The sequence below is a fragment of the Pan troglodytes genome, chromosome 1 (assembly GCF_028858775.2).
Source record: "Pan troglodytes isolate AG18354 chromosome 1, NHGRI_mPanTro3-v2.0_pri, whole genome shotgun sequence".
NCBI classification, from domain to species: Eukaryota; Metazoa; Chordata; class Mammalia; order Primates; family Hominidae; genus Pan; species Pan troglodytes.
The window spans coordinates 155,253,321-155,277,819 of record NC_072398.2 but is presented as its reverse complement, the minus strand read 5'-3'; the positions used below and the strand labels follow the sequence as shown (position 1 = coordinate 155,277,819).

Sequence of the window (24,499 nt, the reverse complement as noted above, 5' to 3'; positions counted from 1 at the left end):
CCGGCACTAGGGAGAAGCAAAATCATCTTTGCAGAGAGCTGATGGAAGAAAGGCACGAATATGAATGAGCATCCATTAAGGCTCTCTCTCAAGCCTAAGGAATTAAGATATTTGAGGGTATGAGACAGGTGCAGAGAGGGAGAGAGCCTGGCAGGAATACCAAGAAAAAAGCTGTGACTGCTGGTTACATAGTGCTCTGCTTCCTTGCTTGAGGCCAACAGCATGTGCCTGCCTGTCACCAGGCTAACCTGGGACCCATGAGGGGACAGCGAGAAGACTGGTTTTCAGTTCCTGCATGATCAATTTGTAGGGTGTGTGGGTTCCTCCTAAAGATCAAGGAGGAGGACTCTGGGATCCTCTACCGCTGCCTTGATTTTGCGGAGGAAAGTCACAGCCTCTCTGCCATCAATCAGCCGGTGATCATAGGTCAGTGCCACGTACATCATGGGCTGCACCTCTACCTTGCCTCCTATAGCCACTGGCTTGTCAAAGATGCCATGCATCCCCAGGATGGCAGACAGGGGGGTTGATAATGGGTGTTCCAAAGAGTGAGCCAAAAACACCTCCGTTGCTAATGGTGAAGGTACCGCCATCCATATCTTCAATGGCAAGTTCATTCTTTTGGGCCTTCTCTCCCAGTTCAGTGATGGTCTGTTCAATATCTGCATAATTCATAGCTTCCACATTCCTGATGACTGGAACCACCAGACCCTGTGGGGTGGCCACTGCAACACTGATGTCAATATAATCCCTGTATACCACCTCTTTGGTTATATCGTCAATCACTGCATTTACAACAGGCTGTTCCTGCAAGGCAAAGGCTGAGGCCTTCACAAATGCCGACATGAAGCCTAGTTTGAGGTTATGTTTCTTCAAAAAAGCCTCTTTGTGCCGAGCCCTCATCTTCTGGATGTTACTCACGTCAATCTCATTAAAAATTGTCAGCATTGGCACATGTATTCTGGGCCTCCTTCAGACGCTGAGCAATGCACTGCCGCATCCTGTTCATTTTCTCCCGATGTTCTGAATGCAGACCTTTGCCAGCTCCTGGCTCAGCTAGTGGTGGGACAGCAGTGGGTTTTACTGCAGACACAGGTTTGCTAGAAGGAGGTTGTGAGGGCGAGGGCACAGGTGGCATCTGAGTGGGTATGGGTGCTGCACGGGGAGGAACTGCCGCTGCTATAGGTTCTGCTTTTGGGGCTGCAGCAGCAGGAGCTTCAGCCAGCTTGGCCTTAGCAGGAGCAGCACCAGTTTTCCCGAGTGTGAAAAGCGGAGTGCCTCCTTCGACTTTTCCCCCATCAGGTACGAAAAGAGCTTCAATCATGCCATTTGCTGGTGATGGAACCTGCACCAATGTCTTGTCAGTTTCAATCTCACAAACCACTTCATCTTCTGCAACTGTGTCTCCAACAGCTTTCTCCCACCTGACATCTCCCTCTGTGACAGGTTCTGCAAACGCTGGGGTTTTGACTGTAACCAAGTCATCCTTGCATACAGTTGTAGTTCTGAAGAAGCGAACACTGAAGACACTGTTGTTAATGACAACCTTCCTGCTGTTAGGGTAACCTGGTCCCTGGCATAAGGAGACCCCAGGCAGGGAATGTCTCCCTAGAGGGCAGTTCCCCTTCTGGAAGGCAGAGAGCAAGTGGCTGAACGCCCGGGACACACAGTGGGACCGGGACAGCATCACGGCGGCCGGGTCTCCATTTTATATTATTCCTTTTCACAGGCAGCTCTATTTGCCCTCCTTTTCAAGATAGCATGCCCCTTAAAGAATAAAATTAGTTTTGGGAAAGAAAAAGTGCCAGTTTCAACAGGCATAGACTGTCTTGTTGTAATAATAATACTATACCAGGAATTTTTACTTGCAACTCATATTACTAAAAGAAAGTTAAATAGCATACTATAGTCCCTCCTTATCCTTGCAGGATACATACCAGGACCCCTAGTGGATGCCTGAAACCTCAGAAGTACCAAACCCTGTATATACTATGTTTTTTTCCTACACATATATACTTATTATAAAGTTTAATCTATAAAGCGGGCCCAGCAAGAGATTAACAACAACTAATAAAATAGAACTATAACAATGTATTGTAATAAGTTATGTAAATGTAGGCCAGGCATGGTGGCTCACACCTGTAATCCCAGCATTTTAGAAGGCCCACGTGGGAAGATCCCTTGAGTCCAGGAGTTTGAGACCAGCCTGGGAAAGGTAGTGAGACTTCATCCCTACAAAAAATAAACAAAAAATTAGCTAGGCATGATGGCACATGCCCATAGTACCAGTGACTCAGAAGAGGTGGAAGGATGGCTTGAGCTGGGGAAGTCGAGACTGCAGTGAGCCAAGATCATGCCACTGTACTCCAGCCTGCGCAACAGAGTGAGATCTTGTCTAAAAAAAAAAAAGTTATGTAAATGTCCTCTTTGTCTTTCAAAATATCTTATATATACTGTACTGCGGGTAACTGAAACCACAGAAAGTGAAACCCCATGGAATGGGGGAGGGCCTACTGTGTTACTAAGACATAGACCTCAAATACTAGCTCTTCCATATACTAGGTACGTGACTAGGCAAGTTTTTAAACCTGATTATTTATTTCCTCATTTGTAAAATGTAGGTAATAATAATTGGGATTGTTAAGAGAATTAACTGAGAGAGTAATCACCATGTGTTATTTGCCGATATTATCACCATTATCCGGTATGTGTATCCCTTAGGTATTTTTTATTGGCACGTTCTGATCCAGATCCTAAAGCTCCTGCTAATAAAGCCTTTACTGGATTCATTGTGGAAGCAGATACCCCAGGAATTCAGATTGGGAGAAAGGTAAAGTATTTATTAATGATTAGGGCCCCAAATATTATTTTAATTATAAATTGCAAAATTACTTAACTTTCCTTTAATAAAAACATTTGTTTGTATTAAGTTGGAGTAAAAATAAAGCTATGTTTTGATGATATTAGATCAAATAGTCTATATACTACTGAAGATTTTGTGAACAGTCATTTCAAGTCATTTTGAAAGAGTAGTACCAACCTGTGGAGAAGGCTAATAACAGCTGTGAGGAATAATGAAGTAAAATCAAGCTATCATTTATATTACCTGACCAATAATAAGAATTCTGGATATTTCAAGGGACTTTCCCACTCTTTTCCCCATTGGATCCTCACAGCAACCTTTTGGTAGGATAAGTGGCATTATGCCCATTTTACAGATAAAAACAATGTGACATAACTGAGATTTTACTAGGTCATACAACACTAAGAAAAAAGTCTATGCCTGAAAAGAGTGTGGAAAATAGCAAATAGCCTTGAATATGGAAAGGCAAGAAAATTTTACTTAAATAAGAAAAGGTAATTTAACATATTTGAAAAGGTTTGTATTCTGAATATGTGGAGATAAATTTGGCATTTAAAGTAGACTAAAGAGAAAAGAGTTTAAAATTTTATAAATCAGAATTTAAAATTATAAATTTTATAAAGAAGGAAAGAAATGAAGTCAATAAAGTAATTTTTTTTTTTTTTTTGAGACAGCGTCTCGCTCTGTTGCCCAGGCTGGAGTGCAGTGGCAGGCTCTCAGCTCACTGCAACCTCTGCCTCCTGGGCTCAAACAATCATCCCACCTCAGCCTCCTGAGTGGCTAGGATTATTGGCATGCACCACCACACCTGGCTAATTTTTGTATTTTTTGTAGAGACAGGGTTGTGCTGTGTTGCCCAGGCTGGTCTCAGACTCCTGGGCTCAAGCAATCCTCCCACCTTGGCCCCCTAAAGTGCTGGGATTACAGGCATGAGCCACTGCGCCCAACCAAAGTCCCAAAGTTAGAGGCAGAGTTGAAATCAATATGAAGGTATCCTAGGACCTTACCCAGTATAGTTTCTGATACTGTATTGTGCTATATTTTCAATCAGATATTAAAGGTAGACTGCACTTGACAAAACAGATGATACTGTTGTATGTAACAAAATATAAGAATTAAAAATTATTGTACTTTTCCCAAGAAATTGTTTTTTATTTGTATAACAGATCATGTTTCTGTCTTAGGGATAGTTGCTAGCAAACTTGGCCAAATGTATGGCCCATCTTTAGAAAGTATAAAGGACCTAACAGCTTATACTTTTTTTAGTAGTAAACTCACTCCTGATTTTATCTTGCTATTTCTAGTTTTTTTCTTTGCCTAATTTTCTCACTTAAAAAAAGAATCTACTTCAATAAATATTTATGTAGTGCATACTATATACAGTATTCTAGCTATTAGGGATACAGTATGGATCAAAATAGACAAAAATCCCTGGCCTTAGGTAAATTACTTTCTGGCGAGGGATAGAGATAATTATATTGTGTATATTTAAGCCTCCTTAAATCTTTATTGAAACAAAGGGATATTTACAAATTTGTGAAATTTAATGTTTTCAGGCCAGGTTTGGTGGTTCATGACTGTAATCCTAGCACTTTGGGAGGTTGAGGTGGGAGAACTATTTGAACCCAGGAGTTCAGGACCAGCCTGGGCAACATATTGAGACTTTACCTCTACAAAAAAATTTGAAAATTAGCCAGTGGCAGTGGCGCACACCTGTAGTCCCAGCTACTTGGAAGGCTGAAGTGGGAGGATCACCTAAGCCCAGGAAGTCAAGGCTGCAGTGAGCCATGCTCCTGTTGCTGTCTGTACTGCAGCCTGGATGACAGAGTGAGACCTAATGTTTTCAAATCTTTTGTGTTTTAGAAATTATATGGTTTGAGATGAGCCCAGGAAGCATTTTGGTTTTAAATGTTGTGGGGTTTGGGATAAATCTGGTAGGGTGTTTTCTCATTATATATGCATGGTGGTCCAAGATTCTAGTTTATTAACTTTTAAAGACAAAATAAAGGGATGTTGGCTTCTTTCTAGGTCAAACTATCGTTATCATTTCTTCAAACTCAGAAGCAGACTATTAAAACCAGCAAATTAAAGGGTTAGTTTATAGCTCTTTGTTTCCATTGCTCCTGTTTCTTATTCTGCTTATTAAAAATGAGATCAAGTTTTTTTCCTTATTAAGAGTTATGTCTGCAACTTCCTCTCATGATTTAGCATAACACTAATAGTCATATACAAAGAGAAAGAGAAATAAAAAATAAAGCAAATGTATCAAAATGTTAACAATTGGTGAATCTATTATAGATGAAGGGTGTATAAGTACTTACATGCCTGTTACAACTCCTCCATTGGTTTGAAAATTTTTAAAACAAAAAGTTGAGGGAATGTAGCTAGTTTAGTAGTTTCTTATAAAGTCAAACATACACTTATCACAAAACCAGTGCCCTTAAATAAATACCCAAGAGAAATGAAAATAAAGACCTATATACAAATGCTTATTGTAATTTTATTAATGATTGCTAAAAAGGTGGGGAGTATCCGTCAACTAGTGAAAAGGTAATGGATATATGGTACATCCATAGAGTGGGATACTACTTAGCAGTAAAATAAATGAATTATTGATCATGCAGCAACATGGATGAATCTCAGAAGCACTATACTAAGTGAAAAGTCAGACACAGAAAGCGGACTTTATTATTTCACTTAAATGACATTCTGGAAAAGGAAAGACTACGCGGACAGAAATCACAGTGGTTGCCAGGGGATAAGTGTAGAATAAGGAAATTGACTATAAAGGGAGAACAAGGTAACTTTTTGGGGTTCTAAAGTACTCTGTATCTTGAGCATGATGGTGGTTACACACATATACATTTGTCAGAGCTATTAGAAATGTATACATAAAAATGGTGACTTTTCTACATGTAAATTATACCTCAGTAAACCTAATTTTAACAAAGAGTCAAAGGAAAACAAAATCAATTTTTATTCAGTAGATTATTTTACTAGCTCTATTAAGATTAAAGGTCTCAAATCAGATTGTGTTTACTAAATGTTTTTTCTGACATGGTAAAATAGATAGCTTTCAAACATATAATGAGATTTGTCTTTGTTGATAAGATGTACTTGTAGACCTTTAGACTAGTGTTGGTTTCAAAATTTGTGAAACATTGTTTTAGATTATGGTTGGCAAATTTTTTTGTAAAGATCCAAATTATAAATATTTCAGGCTTTGCAGGCCATATCTCTGTCACAACTACTCAGTTCTGCCATTGTAGCAAGAAAGTAACTGTAGATGATATATGAACAAATAGGCGTGACTGTATTCCAATCAGGCTTTCTTTGCAAAACAGGCATTGCAGACTACAGTTTGTTGATCCCTGTTTTAGGTAATTGCAGAAAGTCATGAAACAGTGATTAAAGCAAAAATTGATGCTGGCTCAAAAAAAAATTCCTTAAAATATATCAATTTTCTTATTAGGAATTAAACATGGGCCAGCGATGTTCAGATACTAGAGGAATTGTCTTCGAAGATGTGAAAGTGCCTAGAGAAAATGTTTTAATTGGTGACGGAGCTGGTTTCAAAGTTGCAATGGGAGCTTTTGATAAAACCAGACCTGTAGTAAGTAATATGGGTTCATAATCTTTATAGGATATTTTATTTATTACATTAAATAAGTATTTTTACTTTAAAATTGTATGTTCAGTGTGTTTCTCTTTTTAATATCTGCTTATTTTATTAAGGATATAGGAAAAATACTGTTACTTTTCTTTTTTTTTTTTTTTTTTTTGAGACAGAGTCTCACTCTGTCACCAGGATGGAGTGCAGTGGTGCAATCTCAGCTCATTGCAACCTTCACGTCCTGGGTTCAAGAGATTCTCCTGCCTTAGCCTCATGAGTAGCTGGGACTACAGGTGCACACCACTCTGCCCAGCTAATTTTTGTATTTTTAGTAGAGATGGGGTTTCATGATGTTGGCCAGGATGGTCTCGATCTCTTGACCTCGTGATCTGCCTACCTCGGCCTCCCAAAGTGCTGGGATTACAGGCGTGAGCCACCGCGCCTGACCATATTGTTACTTTTCTTAATTTGTTAAATAATTCTTCAACTTTTCTTACTATCCATTATAGAAATTATTTTAGCAACTGCAAAATTACTGTAGTTGGTGCTAGATTTAGAGAGGCAGTCCACCCTAAATATGATCATCCTGTTAATATGTACTCATTTTCTGTTTTTACTCATTAAGAATATTTCCCCAGTAAGATTTCTCTTGTTAAACAAAAGCAATGACTTTTTTCTAGAGTATGATACTATGCCTAACAAATGCCTCTTACTACCTTTAATTAACAAATAATATAAACTTACGTGCCTATTCCCCGTTCCCCACCAGTTTCTTGTTGCTGTACATCACCTTCTCTTTGTACATTCCCTAACATAGACACTTAGGCAGATATTGTGTGTTTTAAAGATAACATGAACTTTTGCTTTATAATATCTTAAAATAATAGGTAGCTGCTGGTGCTGTTGGATTAGCACAAAGAGCTTTGGATGAAGCTACCAAGTATGCCCTGGAAAGGAAAACTTTCGGAAAGCTACTTGTAGAGGTAATTTTAATACTGCTTGCTTTGTTCAAATGTAAAGACACTCATTTTCATTTAATATTTAGAAATGATTTTTAAACCACAAACTAATCAATTTCTACTTTGATAGCAAGAAGATAATGTGGTTTTATCAAGATGAGTTTCAAAGACATTTCTTTTTAGAGTGTGCCACTATTGGTTACTTCTGAACCTGACACTGTGCTATGCGTTTTTTTTTTTGTTTTGTTTTTTTTTTTTGAGATGGAGTCTCGCTCTGTTGCTCAGGCTAGAGTGCAGTGGCACAATCTCGGTTCACCACAGCCTCCGCCTCCCGAGTTCAAGCAATTCTCCTGCCTCAGCCTCCCAAGTAGTGGGAACTACAGGTGCGCACCACTATGCCTGGCTAATTTTTGTATTTTTAGTAGAGATGGGGTTTCACTATGTTGGCCAGGCTGGTCTCGATCTGCCCGCCTCAGCCTCCCATAGTGTTGGGATTACAGGCATGAGCCACTGGGCCCGGCCTTGTGCTATGCATTTTAAATATATTTTCTAGCCGGGCGTGGTGGATCACGCCTGTAATCCCAGCACTTTGGGAGGCTGAGGCGGGCGGATCATGAGGTCAGGAGATCAAGACCATCCTGGCTAACACGGTGAAACCCCGTCTCTACTAAAAATACAAAAATTAGCCGGGCATGGTGGTGGGCGCCTGTAGTCCCAGCTACTCGGGAGGCTGAGGCAGGAGAATGGCATGAACCCAGGAGGCAGAGCTTGCAGTGAGCCAAGATCACGCCACTGCACTCCAGCCTGGGCGACAGAGTGAGACTCTGTCTCAAAAAAGAAAATATATATGTATATATATTTTCTGATTCTCTCAGTAACCCTTTTTTGGGTGGTGTTATCTCTTTTAAGGATCAAGAAACTGAAGCTCAGAGGTATTAAATGATTTGTCCAAGGCCACACAATTTATAAGTCACAGATCCAGGATCCTATTTTATGCTTTTTTTTTTTTTTGCGGGGGGTGGGAGACAAAGTCTTGCTCTGTCGTCCAAGCTGAAGTACAGTGGCATGATCTGGGCTCACTGAAACCCCCACCTCCTGTGTTCAAGTGATTCTCCTGCCTCAGCCTCCCGAGTCGCTGGGACTACAGGCACACACCACCACATCCAGCAAATGCTGATATTTTTAGTAGAGATGGGGTTCCCTTATGTTGGCCGGGCTGGTGTTGAACCCCTGGCCTCAAGTGATCTGCCTGCCTCGGCCTCCCAAAGTGCTAGGATTACAGGCCTGAACCACTGCGCCTGGCCTATGTTATACTCTTAATTCTTGTTACTTCCCATGTCCTCTTGAGTATCAGATAATTTTAGTACTATAAAGAGTCGTGTCTTCCATGAATTTCCAGGGTAATTCTTAACTCTTACCCCTTTAAATATTGATGCTCCCCCATTATCTGTATTCTTTCCTGCAACTCACTATGAGTTGTATAGTGAACCTCCTATTTCTCTTTTTTTTTTTTTTTTGAGACAGGGTCTTGGTTGCCCAAATGCGAGTGCAATGGTGCAGTCATGGCTCATTGCAGCCTCTTGGGATCAAGCAATCCTCCCACCTCAGCCTCCTAAATAACTGGAACTATAGGGGCACACTACCATGCCTGCCTAATTTTTTTATTTTTGTAGAGATGGGGTCTCACTATGTTGCCCAGACTGGTCTCAAACACCTGAGCTCAAGCAATCTTTCCACCTCAGCCCCCCATGAGCCTCCTATTCCTATCTCCATTTGTCAGTGGTTCTCAAACTATTTGTGGTGAAAGACCAGTTTGTTTTAATTTCCAGTTAATGTGGACCATTATTTTTGTAAAATATAAGAATGTCACAACAATGTTAAATTGCTGTAAAAGTGTCTAAATGCTTATTCTCATCTTCTGTACCATCAACCAGTAACAGTTTGTGAATTGGCATTGTGGACAAACTTGGATTAGCACTGCTCTGTGTCCCTTAACCTTAGTTTCATAATGTATCTTTCTGCACTATATTCTAGATAATTTTTTCAGATCTGCTTTCTAGTTCTCTTATCTTGTGCCTAATCTATTTAATCTGTTGATTTTTTATTAATGACTACTTTTCATTTCCAGAAGTTATATTTGGTTTTTTCCATTATACCTTCTGTTCAACATCATACCGCCTTTTCCTTTTTTCTCATTAATCATGTAAAAATTCTTCATTTATAATCAATTTCAGATTTTTTTGTTATCTTCAATTCTTTGGGTGCTAATCTTTCAAGGTGTATTGTGTCTTCTAACTCTTTTATGGTCAATTATTTTGCTTTTATTTTTTATTTGTAAACAACTTACCTGCAGGAAGTACTATATTTCTCAGAGCATTTTGGAAGCATTTTAGAAATTGGCTTTTGTACTTTTTTGGCACTTTTGTTAGGTACTCCAGAGATTTCACCATTCTAAGAGCTGTTATTTTACATTAATTTCTTGACTTGGAGAATCCTGTATCACGGAGCTCGTACATTGATCTCACACATTAAGAAACTCCGTACATCCCAGTCTGGGCAACAGTGTGAGACCCTGTCTCAAAACAACAACAATAACAAAAGTCCTTTTTTTTCTTGTTCTTTTTTTAACCCTCCTGGGCAAGAGATCAGCTTCTTTGTGGCCCTCCTATGCTGATGAGCCCAGACTTTTAATTGCCCCTTTGGAAAGCAAAGCTTTTACATGCAGTGATTCTCAGTTTTAGCCCCTTAGATTGTTCATGCTCACATCGAAATCTCCTGTTCTTATGTGTTTCTTAAAACTCTGGTTCCTATCCTGCTGAGCCCAAATCTGAGTCTGATTTTTCTTTTCCTCCATGTTATCTCTTCTCAGGATTTAAATTCCTTTTTAGAGGCACTTAGAGATTTCTGTTTCTTTCCTATGAGCTTTTTTTTTTTTCTTAACCAAGTATTTCTTTGTTAACTCCTTCATGTTGCCAGAACTACATATGTACATTTTACTAAATGTTAGTTTATCTTATTCATAAACAAATTTCAACCTAATGCTTTTCAGTGAAGATCTGTCATCGTCTTCCAGGTCCTCCTTACCCAAGTATCTGATGATAACTGTATTTTTGGCTTTCAACTCAATATAGAATCTTCTCCTTTTATGTTCTCTTTCTTATAAATTCTAAAGATTTTTTTCTTATTAAATATTGAAAAATCTTAGTTTTTCCTTACTGCTTAACTCAAAATAGTCTTTTATCATTTGATTTCTACTGAAGATTTGCTTATCTTCTAAGCACTCTGCAAAATGCTGATAGCTTCTTTTTTTTTTTTTTTTTTTTTTTTTGAGACAGGGTCTCACTCTATTGCCCAGGCTGGAGTGCAATGGTGTGATCTCAGCTCACTGCAACCACTGCCTCCTGGCTTAAGTGATCCTCCTACCTTAGCCTCCTGAGTAGCTGGGACTATAGGCGTGAGCCACCATGCTCGGCTTTTTTTTTTTTTTTTTTGTAGAAATGGGGTTTTGCCATGTTACCTAGGCTGGTCTCGAACTCCTGAGCTTGAGTAATCCGCCCATCTTGGTCTCCCAAAGTGCTGGGATTACAGGCATGAGTGACTGCGCCTGGCCTAGGTTTTCATTTTTAATTGATAGGTACAGTGATATGACACTGTAATTCCTTGTCACTCCTTTGCTAGGTGTCTCTCAACCCATTTGTGTGCCCTTTGAAACTTCAGTTTTTTGTTTTTTTTTTTTTTTTTTTGAGACAGAGTCTTACTTTGTTGCCCAGGCTGGAGTGCAGTGGTGCGATCTCTGCTCCCTGCAACCTCTGCCCCTGGGGTTCAAGTGATTCTCCTGCCTCAGCCTCCTGAGTAGCTGGGATTACGGGTGCCCGCAACTGCACCCGGCTAATTTTCTTTTGTACTTTTAGTAGAGATGGGGTTTCACCATCTTGGCCAGGCTGGCCTTAAACTCCTGACCTTGTGATCCACCCACCTTGGCCTCCCAGTGTTGGGATTACAGGCGTGAGCCACCGCGTCCAGCCACTTGTCTTTCAGTCTGTGTACTCTATGTATAGCATTATGAATGAAAAGGGTTAGGTTATTCTTGGAATCCACAATTAAATAATTGTTTAGCCATTTCATGTGTGGTATTAGAAAATATACAATGATCTGCCCAAGGGTTCCAAGATGGCTGTATAGGAACAACTCCAGTCTACAGGTCCCAGCGTGAGTGATGCAGAAGATGGGTGATTTCTGCATTTCCAGCTGAGGTACCGGGTTCATCTCACTGGGATTTGTCGTACAGTGGGCGCAGCCCACAGAGCATGAGCCGAAGCAGGGCAGGTCATCACCTCACCCAGGAAGCGCAAGGGGTCGGGGAATTCCCTTTCCTAGCTAAGGGAAACTGTGACAGATGCTACCTGGAAAACTAGGACACTCCCACCCTAATACTGCGCTTTTCCAACAGTCTTAGCAAACAACACACCAGGAGATTATATCCTGCGCCTGGCTTGGAGGGTCCCACACCCATGGAACCTCGCTCACTGCTAGCACAGCAGTCTGAGATGAAACTACAAGGAGGCAGCAAGGCTGAGGGAGAGGCATCCGCCATTGCTGAGGCTTGAGTAGGTAAACAAAGTGGCCGGGAGGCTTGAACTGGGTGGAGCCCACTGCAGCTCAAGGAGGCCTGCTTGTTGCTGTAGACTCCCCTCTGGGGGCAGGGCATAGCTGAACAAAAGGCAGCAGAAACTTCTGCAGACTTAAACCTCCCTGTCTGAAAGCTTTGAAGAGAGTAGTGGTCCTCCCAGAATGGAGTTTGAGATCTGAGAACAGACAGACTGCCTCCTCAAGTGGGTCCCTGACCCCTGAGTAGCCTAACTGGGAGAGACCTCCCAGTAGGGGCCGATTGACACCTCATACGTCCGGGTGCCCCTCTGAGACGAAGCTTCCAGAGGAACAATCAGGCAGCAGTGTTTGCCATTCTGCAATATTTGCAGTTCTGCAGCCTCTGCTGGTGATACCCAGGCAAAGAGGGTCTGGAGTGGACCTCCAGCAAACTCCAACAGACCTGCAGCTGAGGGTCCTGACTGATAGAAGGAAAACTAACAAACAGAAAGGACATTCACACCAAAACCCCATCTGTACGTCACCATCACCAAAGACCAAAGGTAGATAAACCCACAAAGATGGGGAGAAACCAGAGCAGAAAAGCTGAAAATTCTACAAATCAGAGCGCCTCTTCTCCTCCAAAGGAACGCAGCTCCTCGCCAGCAACGGAAGAAAGCTGGATGGAGAATGACGAGTTGAGAGAAGAAGGCTTCAGATGATTGGTAATAACAAACTTCTCCGAGCTAAAGGAGGATACTGGCAAACTGAACCCAGCAGCACATCAAAAAGCTTATACACCACGATCAAGTCAGCTTTCTCCCTGGGATGCAAGGCTGATTGAACATACCTTGAATCAATAAATGTAATCCATCACATACAGAACCAACGAAAAAACTTATGATTATCTCAATAGATGCAGAAAAGGCCTTCAGCAAAATTCAACAGTTCTTCATGCTAAAAACTCAATAAACTAGGTATTGATGGAATGTATCTCAAAATAATAGCTATTTATGACAAACCCACAGCCAATATCATACTGAATGGGCAAAATCTGGAAGAATTCCCTTTGAAAACTGGCACAAGACAGGGATACCTTCTCTCACCACTCCTGTTCAACATAGTGTTGGAAGTTCTGGCCAGGGCAGTCAGGAAAGAGAAGGAAATAAAGGGTATTCATTTAGGAAAAGAGGAAGTCAAATTGTCCCTGTTTGCAGATGTCATGATTGTTTATTTAGAAAACCCCATCATATCATCCCAAAATCTCCTTAAGCAGATAAGCAACTTCAGCAAAGTCTCTGGATACAAAATCAATGTGCAAAAATCACAAGCATTCCTATACACCAACAACACACGTACAGAGAGCCAAATCATGAGTGAACTCCCATTCACAATTGCTTCAAAGAGAATAAAATACCTAGGAATACAACTTACAAGGGATGTGAAGGACCTCTTCAAGGAGAACCACAAACCACCACTCAATGAAATAAAAGAGGACACAAACAAGTGGAAGAGCATTCCATGCTCATGGGTAGGAAGAATCAATATCGTGAAAATGGCCATATTGCCCAAGGTAATTTATAGATTCAGTGCCATCCCCTTCAAGCTACCAATGACTTTCTTCACAGAATTGGAAAAAACTACTTTAAAGTTCATATGGAACCAAAAAAGCCCACATTGCCCAGACAATCCTAAGCCAAAACAACAAAGATGGAGGCATCATGCTACCTGACTTCAAACTATACTACAAGGCTACAGTAACCAAAACAGCATGGTACTGGTACCAAAACAGATGTATAGACAAGTGGAACAGAATAGAGCCCTTGGAAATAATACCACATGTCTACAACCATCTGATCTTTGACAAACCTGACAAACACAAGAAATGGGGAAAGGATTTCCTATTTAATAAATGGTGCTGGGAAAACTGGCTAGCCATATGTAGAAAGCTGAAACTGGATCCCTTCCTTACCTTATAAAAAATTAATTCAAGATGGATTAAAGACTTAAATGTTAGACCTAAAACCATAAGAACCCTAGAAGAAAACCTAGGCAGTACCATTCAGGACATAGACATGGGCAAGGACTTCATGTCTAAAACACCAGAAGCAATGGAAACAAAAGCCAAAATTGACAATTGGGATCTAATTAAACTCAAGAGCTTCTGCACAGCAAAAGAAACTACCATCAGAGTGAACAGGCAACCTACAGAATGGGAGAAAATTTTTGCAACCTACTCATCTGACAAAGGGCTAATATCCAGAATCTACAATGAACTCAAATTTACAAGAAAAAAATCAACCCTATCAAAAAGTGGGTGAAGGATATGAACAGACACTTCTCAAAAGAAGACATTTATGCATCCAACAGACACATGAAAAAATGCTCATCATCACTGGCCATCAGAGAAATGCAAATCAAAACCACAACGAGATACCATCTCATATCATTTAGAATGGCAGTCATTAAAAAGTCAGGAAACAACAGGTGCTGGAGAGGATGTGGAGAAATAGGAATGCTTTTACACTGTTGGTGGGACTGTAAACTAGTTCAACCATTGTGGAAGACAGTGTGGCGATTTCTCAAGGATCTAGAACTAGAAATGCCATTTGACCCAGCAATCCCATTACTGGGTATATACCCAAAGGATTATAAATCATGCTGCTATAAAGACTTCTATGACCAAAGATGTAGGAGGATTTCCCACCCACACCAAGCAACAGACACTAGCTGGGTATCCTCCAACTTAGTTCTGACACTACCTACCCAGAGATAGCATCAGATCTCACAGGCTTAGTCTCACAAGACTGCCCCTTCTTTTCCCCTAGTTGCAAGTCCTGGACTCCAGAACTTCTGGCTGACTGGCTTCAAGTTGGGGTTCCCATGACCTCATCTGTGAATTCCAGTAATTTGCTAAAGCAGCTCACAGAACTGAGGGAAACACATTTACCAGTTTATTAGGAAGGATATCTAATTTTTTAACTTTTTTTAATTATTATTTTTTTCATACAGAGTCTCCCTCTTGTTGCCCAGGCTGGAGTGTAATGGCATAATCTCGGCTCACTGCAACCTCTGCCTCCTGGGTTCAATTGATTCTCCTCCCTCAGCCTCCCACATAGCTGGGATTACAGGCACCTGCCACCATGCCTGGCCTTTTTTTGTTTGTTTGTTTTTTAAGTAGAGACAGGGTTTCATCATGTTGGCCAGGCTGGTCTCAAACTCCTGACCTCAGGTGATCCACCCACCTTGGCGTCCCAAAGTGCTGGGATTACAGGTGTGAGCCACCATGCCCAGCCAGGAAGGATATTTTAAAGGATACAGATGAAGAAATGTGCAGGGTAAGGTATGAGGGAAGATGCATATGGCTTCCATGCCCTCCCTGGGAATCTCACCCTGTAGGAACCTCTGGAAGCTCTCCAAACCCTGTCCTCTTGAGAGGTGAAGCCAGCTGGACTTCCTGGGTCGAGTGGGGACTTGGAGGACTTGTCTGTCTAGCTAGATGATTGTAAACACACCAATCAGCACTCTGTAAAAATGCACTAATCAGCACTCTCTGTCTAGCTAAAGGATTGTAAACACACCAATCAGCACTCTGTAAAAATGCACTAATCAGCACTCTCTGTCTAGCTAAAGGATTGTAAACACACCAATCAGTGCTCTGTAAAAATGCACCAATCAGTGCTGTGTCTAGCCAAAGGATTGTAAACACACCAATCAGCACTGTGTAAAAATGCACCAATCAGCGCTCTGTGTCTAGCTAAAGGATTGTAAATGCACCAATCAGCACTCTGTAAAATGGACCAACCAGCACTCTGTAAAATGGACCAATCAGCAGCATATGGGTGGGGACAAATAAGGGAATAAAAACTGGCCACCCCAGCCTGCAGCGGCAACCTGCTTTGGTCCCTTTCCACGCTGTGGAAGCTTTATTCTTTTGCTCTTCACAATAAATCTTGCTGCTGCTTACTCTTTGGGTCCACACCACCTTTAAGAGCTGTAACACTTGCCACGGAGGTCCACGGCTTCATTCCTGAAGTCAGCAAGACCACGAACCCACTGGAAGGAAGAAACTCTGGACATATCTGAAGGAACAAACTCCAGACACACCATCTTTAAGAGCTGTAACACCGCGAAGGTCTGTGGCTTCATTCTTGAAGTCAGCAAGACCAAGAACCCACTGGAAGGAACCAACTCTGGACACACTCTTGGGTGTTCATGGAGGCTTCATTACATAGGCATGATTAATTAAACCATTGGTCATTGATGATTTAACTTGACTTGTAGCCCCTCTCCCCTCCCTGGAGGTTGTAGGGGTGGGGCTGAAACTCCCAACCCTCTAATCCTGCCATCGTCTTTCCAGTGACCAGCACCACGCTGAACCTAGCAGACAAAAGACAGCACTTTGGAGATCCCAAGGAATTTAGGAGTTGTATGCCAGGGAACAGGAACATATTTCCATCCTATAACATATCTTGGCCATATAACTAACTCATAGAGCACTTACTATCCCTTATTGAAAGTATTTGTGTCTTCTATTTAATTCTGAGCCTCTAGAGTCTAAGAAGCATCTTTTAGTTGTCCTTTCCTCTGTCTTGGTATCTGATACAGTGCCACATTATTTTTCTCTATCTGTAGCAACTTTTTTTTTTTTTTTTTTTTTTTTTTTTGAGACAGAGTTTTGCTTTTGTTGCCCAGGCTGGTTGTGTGATCTTGGCTCACCACAACCTCCACCTCCCAGGTTTAAGCGATTCTTCTGCCTCAGCCTCCTGAGTAGCTGGTATTACAAGCATGTGCCACCATGCCTGGCTAATTTTGTATTTTTAGTAGAGACGGGGTTTATCCATGTTGGTCAGGCTCGTCTCAAACTCCCAACCTCAGGTGATCCGCCTGCCTCGGCCTCTCAAAGTGCTGGGATTACAGGTGTAAGCCACTGCGCCCAGCCAGCAAATTTCTTCTAGAAAGTCCTAGCAGAGGCTGGGCATGGTGAATCACACCTGTAATCCTAGCATTTTGGGAGGCCGAGGTGGGTGGATCCCTTGAGCCCAGGAGTTTGAGAACAGCCTGGAACAGCCTGGGCAACATAGGGAGGGACCTCATCTCTATTTAAAAAGAAAAAAAAGAGGCCGAGTGCGGTGGCTCACACCTGTAATCCTAGCACTTTGGGAGGCTGAGGCGGGTGGATCACCTGCGATCAGGAGTTTGAGCAGCCTGGCCAACATGGTGAAACCCTGTCTCTACTAAAAATACAGAAAAAAAAAAAAAAAGCCTGGTGTGGTGGCACACGCCCAGCTACTCGGGAGGCTGAGGCAGGAAAATTGCTTGAACCTGTGGGGCAGAGGTTGCAGTGAGCCGATATCGCACCACTTCACCCCAGCCTGGGCAAAAGACTGAAACTTTGTCTCAGAAAAAAAAAAAGAAAAGTCCCAGCTACTTTGGGGGCTGAGGCGGGAGGGTCGTTGAGGCTGCAGTGATCTGAGATCATGCCATTGCATTCCAGCCTGGAAAACAAAGTGAGACCCTGTCTCAAAAAAAAAAAAAAAAAAAAAAAAAAATTAGGCAAACTGAAATTGAAGGACATTTTACATAAAATAACCAATCAACATTCTTCAGAAGTGCAAAGACATGAAAGATAAGGAAGGATTGAGGAATTATAATAGCCTGGGAAAGAATAAGAAGAAATAACTAAATTCAAAGTATAATGGTGGAAAAAGAACATTAGTAGAAAACTTGACCAGATTTGAGTAAGGCTTATAGTTTAGTTGTTAATACTATACCAGTGTTAATGTCCTGTTCTCGATCATGGCACTATGGTTTGGTAATATGTTAACATTAGAGGAAGCTGGGTGTAACTTCTATAAACCTAAAATTCGTTAATGAAAAGTTTAAAAAATAAAAAGGTCAGGCACAGTGGCTCATGCCTGTAATCTCAGCACTTTGAGAGGCCTAAGTAGGAGGACTGCTTGAGGCCAGGAGTTGCAGACCAGCCTGGGCAACATAGCAAGACCCCGTCACTATAAAAATGAAAAAGCCCCAGGAAAAAACTTTTAAGTTTTCTCAATAAATATCCTTTAATTTTTTCTTTTTAATTCTAGCACCAAGCAATATCATTTATGCTGGCTGAAATGGCAATGAAAGTTGAACTAGCTAGAATGAGTTACCAGAGAGCAGCTTGGGAGGTTGATTCTGGTCGTCGAAATACCTATTATGCTTCTATTGCAAAGGCATTTGCTGGAGATATTGCAAATCAGTTAGCTACTGATGCTGTGCAGATACTTGGAGGCAATGGATTTAATACAGAATATCCTGTAGAAAAACTAATGAGGGATGCCAAAATCTATCAGGTAAGGTTAAAGATGATTTTTTTGGTTTGCAAGGAGAGAGAATATTCATAAATGACAACGTGGATTTCTGATTAGAAATTTTATGTCCCTAGTAGCAATAAATGACTGTCATATATGGCTGTGAGCCAGTTTTTGGAATTAATTAATAGAAAGAAGAATGTTATTTGTGATTAAGTATAAGTCTGAAGAGAGAATAGGCTTTAAAAAATGGTACAGACATGTGTATTACGTTTGGATTAGATTTCTTTGAGTTTTAACAGATTGGCTAATTGTAACCCAAACTTTTCTCTCCAAAAAGTATGCATGTCATTTAAAATTAATTATTTTGATTTGAATCTTGCCTGACAACTATTTAATTTATTGTACCTATACTTGGAGTCAAAAACCAACATCAGGAGACAGTGATGTAGATTAATTCCAAATTAAATTGGTAGTCAAAAAAACTTAGGAGGAATTCAGTAAAAGGAAATATAAATGTGCATGTTCTCTACATGTGGCTTAAGTACTTACTTAATAATTACCACATTCTTGCTCCTCAGTATCTCTTCCCTTGTTCCCCCTACACCTAGCAAATTATTTGACTCATCCAGTCATTGGAAATACTGAGTTCGAATCAAAATGCTGGAGTGAGAAGGAATGTTACACGTAGTGCAGCCTCTCCATGTAGACATGAAAAAACTGAGGTCCAGAATTTGTGCCTTATCCAAAGTCACAGGTTTATGTGGTGATACTCTTCCTCTCCTAGAGCCTTTAATTATAATTATTACTATTATTATCATCAACAGTTTAGCTTTTCTCTGCCATCTGAGAAGATGAACTAACGAATGGCTAAAGTTAGAAGTTTAGAATGGAAATAAGGTCTGACTCTTGAAATCCTTCCAGCATCTTTTTCTTTAGCAACTCTGTTCCACAGGCAGTGGGAGGAAAAAAAAAATTTAAGGGTAAGAATAAAAGACTGAAGGAGACAGCTAGCTAAGAACAGTTCAGAAAATTAGACAAATATTTTGGCCACATTAAACTTTAGTTTTCCCAAACTTTCTGAAATGTAAATATCTTTTCTTTTTTTATGTTTTGAAGACTCTTCTCCAAAATTTTGATAAATGGCTTTTTATAATCAATCTTTAGAGAATTCCATATTTTCAGACTTTCACAAAATCAGGTTTTGGAATCTGTAGAGGCTACAGACCCTATATATGGTTTGACTCGGTTTTATATTACAACACAGCTTATGCTACTGTCTAAAATGTTGAATAAATCAAAGTATTTATGTACTAAAGATATTTAACCTAAACTTATATTTTTCTTGCAGATTTATGAAGGTACTTCACAAATTCAAAGACTTATTGTAGCCCGTGAACACATTGACAAGTACAAAAATTAAAAAAATTACTGTAGAAATATTGAATAACTAGAACACAAGCCACTGTTTCAGCTCCAGAAAAAAGAAAGGGCTTTAACGTTTTTTCCAGTGAAAACAAATCCTCTTATATTAAATCTAAGCAACTGCTTATTATAGTAGTTTATACTTTTGCTTAACTCTGTTATGTCTCTTAAGCAGGTTTGGTTTTTATTAAAATGATGTGTTTTCTTTAGTACCACTTTACTTGAATTACATTAACCTAGAAAACTACATAGGTTATTTTGATCTCTTAAGATTAATGTAGCAGAAATTTCTTGGAATTTTATTTTTGTAATGACAGAAAAGTGGGCTTAGAAAGTATTCAAGATGTTACAAAATTTACATTTAGAAAATATTGTAGTATTTGAATACTGTCAACTTGACAGTAACTTTGTAGACTTAATGGTATTACCTCTGCCCGGCCGCCCCTAGCGGGAAGTGAGGAGCCCCTCTGCCCGGCCAGCCGCCCCCTCCGGGAGGGAGGTGGGGGGGTCAGCCCCCCGCCGGGCCAGCCGCCCCGTCGGGGAGGTGAGGGGCGCCTCTGCCCGGCCGCCCCTACTGGGAAGTGAGGAGCCCCTCTGCCCGGCCAGCCGCCCTGTCCGGGAGGGAGGTGGGGGGTCAGCCCCCCGCCCGGCCAGCCGCCCCGCCCGGGAGGGAGGTGGGGGGGGTCAGCCCCCCGCCCGGCCAGCTGCCCCGTCCGGGAGGTGAGGGGCGCTTCTGCCCGGCCGCCCCTACTGGGAAGTGAGGAGCTCCTCTGCCCGGCCACCACCCCATCTGGGAGGTGTACTCAACAGCTCATTGAGAACGGGCCATGAAGACAATGGCGGTTTTGGGGAATAGAAATGGGGGAAAGGTGGGGAAAAGATTGAGAAATCGGATGGTTGCTGTGTCTGTGTAGAAAGAGGTAGACATGGGAGACTTTTCATTTTGTTCTGTACTAAGAAAAATTCTTCTGCCTTGGGATCCTGTTGATCTGTGACCTTACCCCCAACCCTGTGCTCTCTGAAACATGTGCTGTATCCACTCAGGGTTGAATGGATTAAGGGCGGTGCAAGATGTGCTTTGTTAAACAGATGCTTGAAGGCAGCATGTTCGTTAAGAGTCATCACCACTCCTTAATCTCAAGTACCCAGGGACACAAACACTGCGGAAGGCCGCAGGGTCCTCTGCCTAGGAAAACCAGAGAACTTTGTTCACTTGTTTATCTGCTGACCTTCCCTCCACTATTGTCCTGTGACCCTGCCAAATCCCCCTCTGCGAGAAACACCCAAGAATGATCAATAAAAAAGAAAAAAAAGTAAATAAAAAATAAAGTTCTTTTTACTGCAGTTTGGAAAGCATTTGTGAAACTTTCTGTTTGGCACAGAAACAGTCAAAATTTTGACATTCATATTCTATTTTACAGCTACAAGAACTTTCTTGAAAATCTTATTTAATTCTGAGCCCATATTTCACTTACCTTATTTAAAATAAATCAATAAAGCTTGCCTTAAATTATTTTTATATGATTGTTGGTCTCTAGGTAGCCTTTGGTCTATTGTACACAATCTCATTTCATATGTTTGCATTTTGGCAAAGAACTTAATAAAATTGTTCAGTGCTTATTATCATATCTTTCTGTATTTTTTCCAGGAAATTTCATTACTTCGTGTAATAGTGTATATTTCTTGTATTTACCATGATGAAAAAAGGTCGTTTTAATTTTGAATTGAATAAAGTTACCTGTTCATTTTTTATTAGATATTTTAAAGACCTCAGAAAATATAAATATGAAATAATTTAAGAACCCAAATCTCTGAATTTAATATTTCTTTGTAATTCTAAATATCAAATACTGCTAAACTGTGTTATACTAAATGGAGTGCTTTCTGACATCACATCTCATTCTCCAGTTCTTTGACATCAACTGTGTCCTACATTTTAATTCTGTTCTGACACTATGCAGCAGAGTTAGGCTCAACCCCATAAGGCTGCCCTCACTTCAGAGGCCAGTCACAAGTCCTGACTCCCCAAGCTACCCATACTCTGTCCAACATGGCTACAAATTCAGGTATTCCCATGACCCTGCCCTCAGGGTCGATAATTTGCCAGAATAGCTCACAGAACTCAGGAAAACACTTAACTTACATTTACCTGTTTTTATCAGAAAGGGTACAACTAGGAACAATTAATGAAGAGGTGCATAGGGAAAGGTATGGAGGGAGAAGGGAGGTGCAGAGCTTCCATGCCTTCTTCCAGCATATTACCTTCCCTGCATGTCTCTGTATTCCTCAACGTGGAAGCTCCCCAGCTCAAATTCAGTAGTTTCCATGGAGCTCAATCTCCAGTCTTCCACTCCTCCCCAGAGGACCAAGGTGAAAGCTGGAAGCTCCCAACTGTATTAGTCTCCTAGGGCTGTCATAAAAAATACACTGGAGACTTGGTAGCTTAAATAAATTTATTTTCTCACAGTTCTGGAAGCTAGAATTTCAAGATCAAGGTGTCATTTGGTTGTTTCTAGTGAGGCCTCTCTTCCTGCCTTATAGACTGCCACCTTCTGTGTCCTTACATGTCCTCTTCTCTGTGCATCATGAAGGGTTGGGTTAGGGGGAGCTCCTGTGTCTTTTTCTCCTCTTCTAAGGACACTAGCCCTGTGAGATTAGAGTCCTATCTTCATGACCTTAATTAACTCCCTAAAAGATCCTATCTTCAAGTACAGTCACATTGGGAGTTAAGGCTTCAACATAGGAATTTTGGAGGGACACAACTCAGTCCATAACATCACCCTCTAATTACTTATTCCTTCTGGTGACCAGATTCCTCCTGAGATTATCTAGGGGCCCCACCCTAAGTCATCTCATATGCCAAATTCAGGTATGATTGAAAAGGTTTATAAGGAATAACAGAAGATAACTCCAAGAACTCAAGAAATTCCAAGGGTTTTAGGAGCTCTGTGCCAGGAACAAAGACCTGGGAACAAAGACCAAATAAATTTCTTATACCACATTAAATTACCAAAATAAAAATCGAATTTCTTACAAATATAAAATATTTAAATGACATTTCCTTCATGCTCAATGATGAAATTTTATTTAAATGATACAACTTGAGATTGGTAAGGAGATTTAGAGAATTCTTAATTGGGAATTAGAATGTAGAAATGAGAAGTTAAATAGAATGTATATATTTCAAATGCAAATTTGAATTTGCAGTACAGAGGCCCAACCATTTCTAAACATAAAGCTTCTAGACATGGGCTGGGCATGGTGGCTCGTGCCTATAATCCCAACACTTTGGGAGGCTCTGAGGTGGGAGGCTCTGAGGTGGGAGGATCACTGAGGGCAGGAATTTGAGGCTTCAGTGAACTGTGATGGCACCATTTATACTCCATCCTGGGTGACAGAGTGAGACCCTAAAAAGAAAAAAAAGTTCCAGGCAAGGTGGCTCATGCCTGTAATCCCAGCACTTTGGGAGGCCGAGGCGGGCAGATCACAAGGTCAGGAGTTTGAGACCAGCCTGGCCAACATAATGAAACCCGGTCTCTACTAAAAATACAAAAAATTAGCCGGGCGTGGTGGTGAGCACCTGTAATTCGAGCTACTTAGGAGGTGAGGCAGGAGAAACGCTTGAACCCGGGAGGCCGAGGTTGCAGTGAGCTGAGATTATGCCATTGCACTCCAGCCTGGGCAACAAGAGCGAAACTCCATCAAAAAAAAAAAGAAGGAAGGAGAGAAGGGAGGGAGGAAGGAAGGAAGGGAGGGAAAAGAAAAGGTTTCTATACCAGATATAAATGTACTCCAAAAGAAGGGAGGGAGGGAGGGAGGGAGGAAGGAAGGAAGGAAAGAGAAAAGAAAAGGTTTCTATACAAGATATAAATGTACTCCAAAGCCTTATGATGAGAATATTACAGAATCCTTGCTAATAAATATTAAGCACTTATGTAATTTTGCATCAGTTAAGCCTTTTTAGTCACAAGTAAATGAATTTAAGCTTCTTTAAGCAAATATGTATTTTAAGTATGTGGAAATGACTCATAGATCTGAAAGGGAGGAATGAAGTCAGTCTCAGGAAGGGACTAAAACTAGAATAGTCAGTCCTCAGGAATCCATGAAATATATATAGTCTTTTGCTAACTCTCTACTTCTGTCATTTTATTCATTGTTGCTCTATAGTCTAACTTTCTCTGCTTCTTTGATCCCACAGTAGAATCAGACTTCACAGTAGCATATTTATATTTTGGATTGACCACCACATTTATAAGCTTGCTGACTAGGGCCACTACAAGAAGGAGGGTAGGTACAGTCATGGACTACAAACATGACTATTAGTTGCCTCCATCAGTGAATTGATGGTTCCTAGAGAAAGCACAGTTTTACATGTGATCTAGTAGGTTTACCAGAATTTTAATGAATGTTTAAGGAATCTACCAGAGTCATCAATTTGCATAGAGGGAGAAGAATTATTCAGTGACTCCTCTGGATTAAAAAAAAAAAAATCGTTGTTGATATGGCTTCTAGAATTACAGCCATTAATTTGAATACATTATCAAATAGTACAAAGGGTCTTTGGAGATTACAGATTAAATTCCACAGGCAACAGTGTTTTTTCTTTTCTTAATATGTGAAAGACTGTATTTAACTCATTGGATGAGGGAACTAGTACAAAGTTAAAACTGGTATAAGGGAGAATTTAAAGAGCAGATAGAGGCAGTAATAAATGCTTAAAAGAATTTGCTAGGCTGGGCGTGGTGGCTCACGC

At 40.8% G+C, this 24,499-nt stretch overlaps 1 protein-coding gene and 1 pseudogene across 6 annotated transcripts in view; one reads left to right on the top strand and one right to left on the bottom strand.

Moving 5' to 3' along the window:
- ACADM (acyl-CoA dehydrogenase medium chain) overlaps positions 1 to 21,372 on the top strand; it is a 40,140-nt gene extending 18,768 nt beyond the window's left edge. For 3 of the 6 annotated variants that reach the window (XM_024353409.3, XM_063796415.1, XM_063796440.1), the window contains 5 exons: positions 2,722 to 2,830; positions 6,336 to 6,476; positions 7,364 to 7,459; positions 18,115 to 18,363; positions 19,673 to 19,956. In XM_024353409.3, the coding sequence (XP_024209177.1) occupies positions 2,722 to 2,830; positions 6,336 to 6,476; positions 7,364 to 7,459; positions 18,115 to 18,363; positions 19,673 to 19,744 (667 nt within the window). In that variant the 3' untranslated portion in view covers positions 19,745 to 19,956. 6 annotated transcript variants of the gene reach the window in all.
- On the bottom strand, positions 259 to 1,689 carry LOC101057815 (dihydrolipoyllysine-residue succinyltransferase component of 2-oxoglutarate dehydrogenase complex, mitochondrial-like; annotated as a pseudogene).
- Positions 21,373 to 24,499: the final 3,127 nt, after the last annotated feature.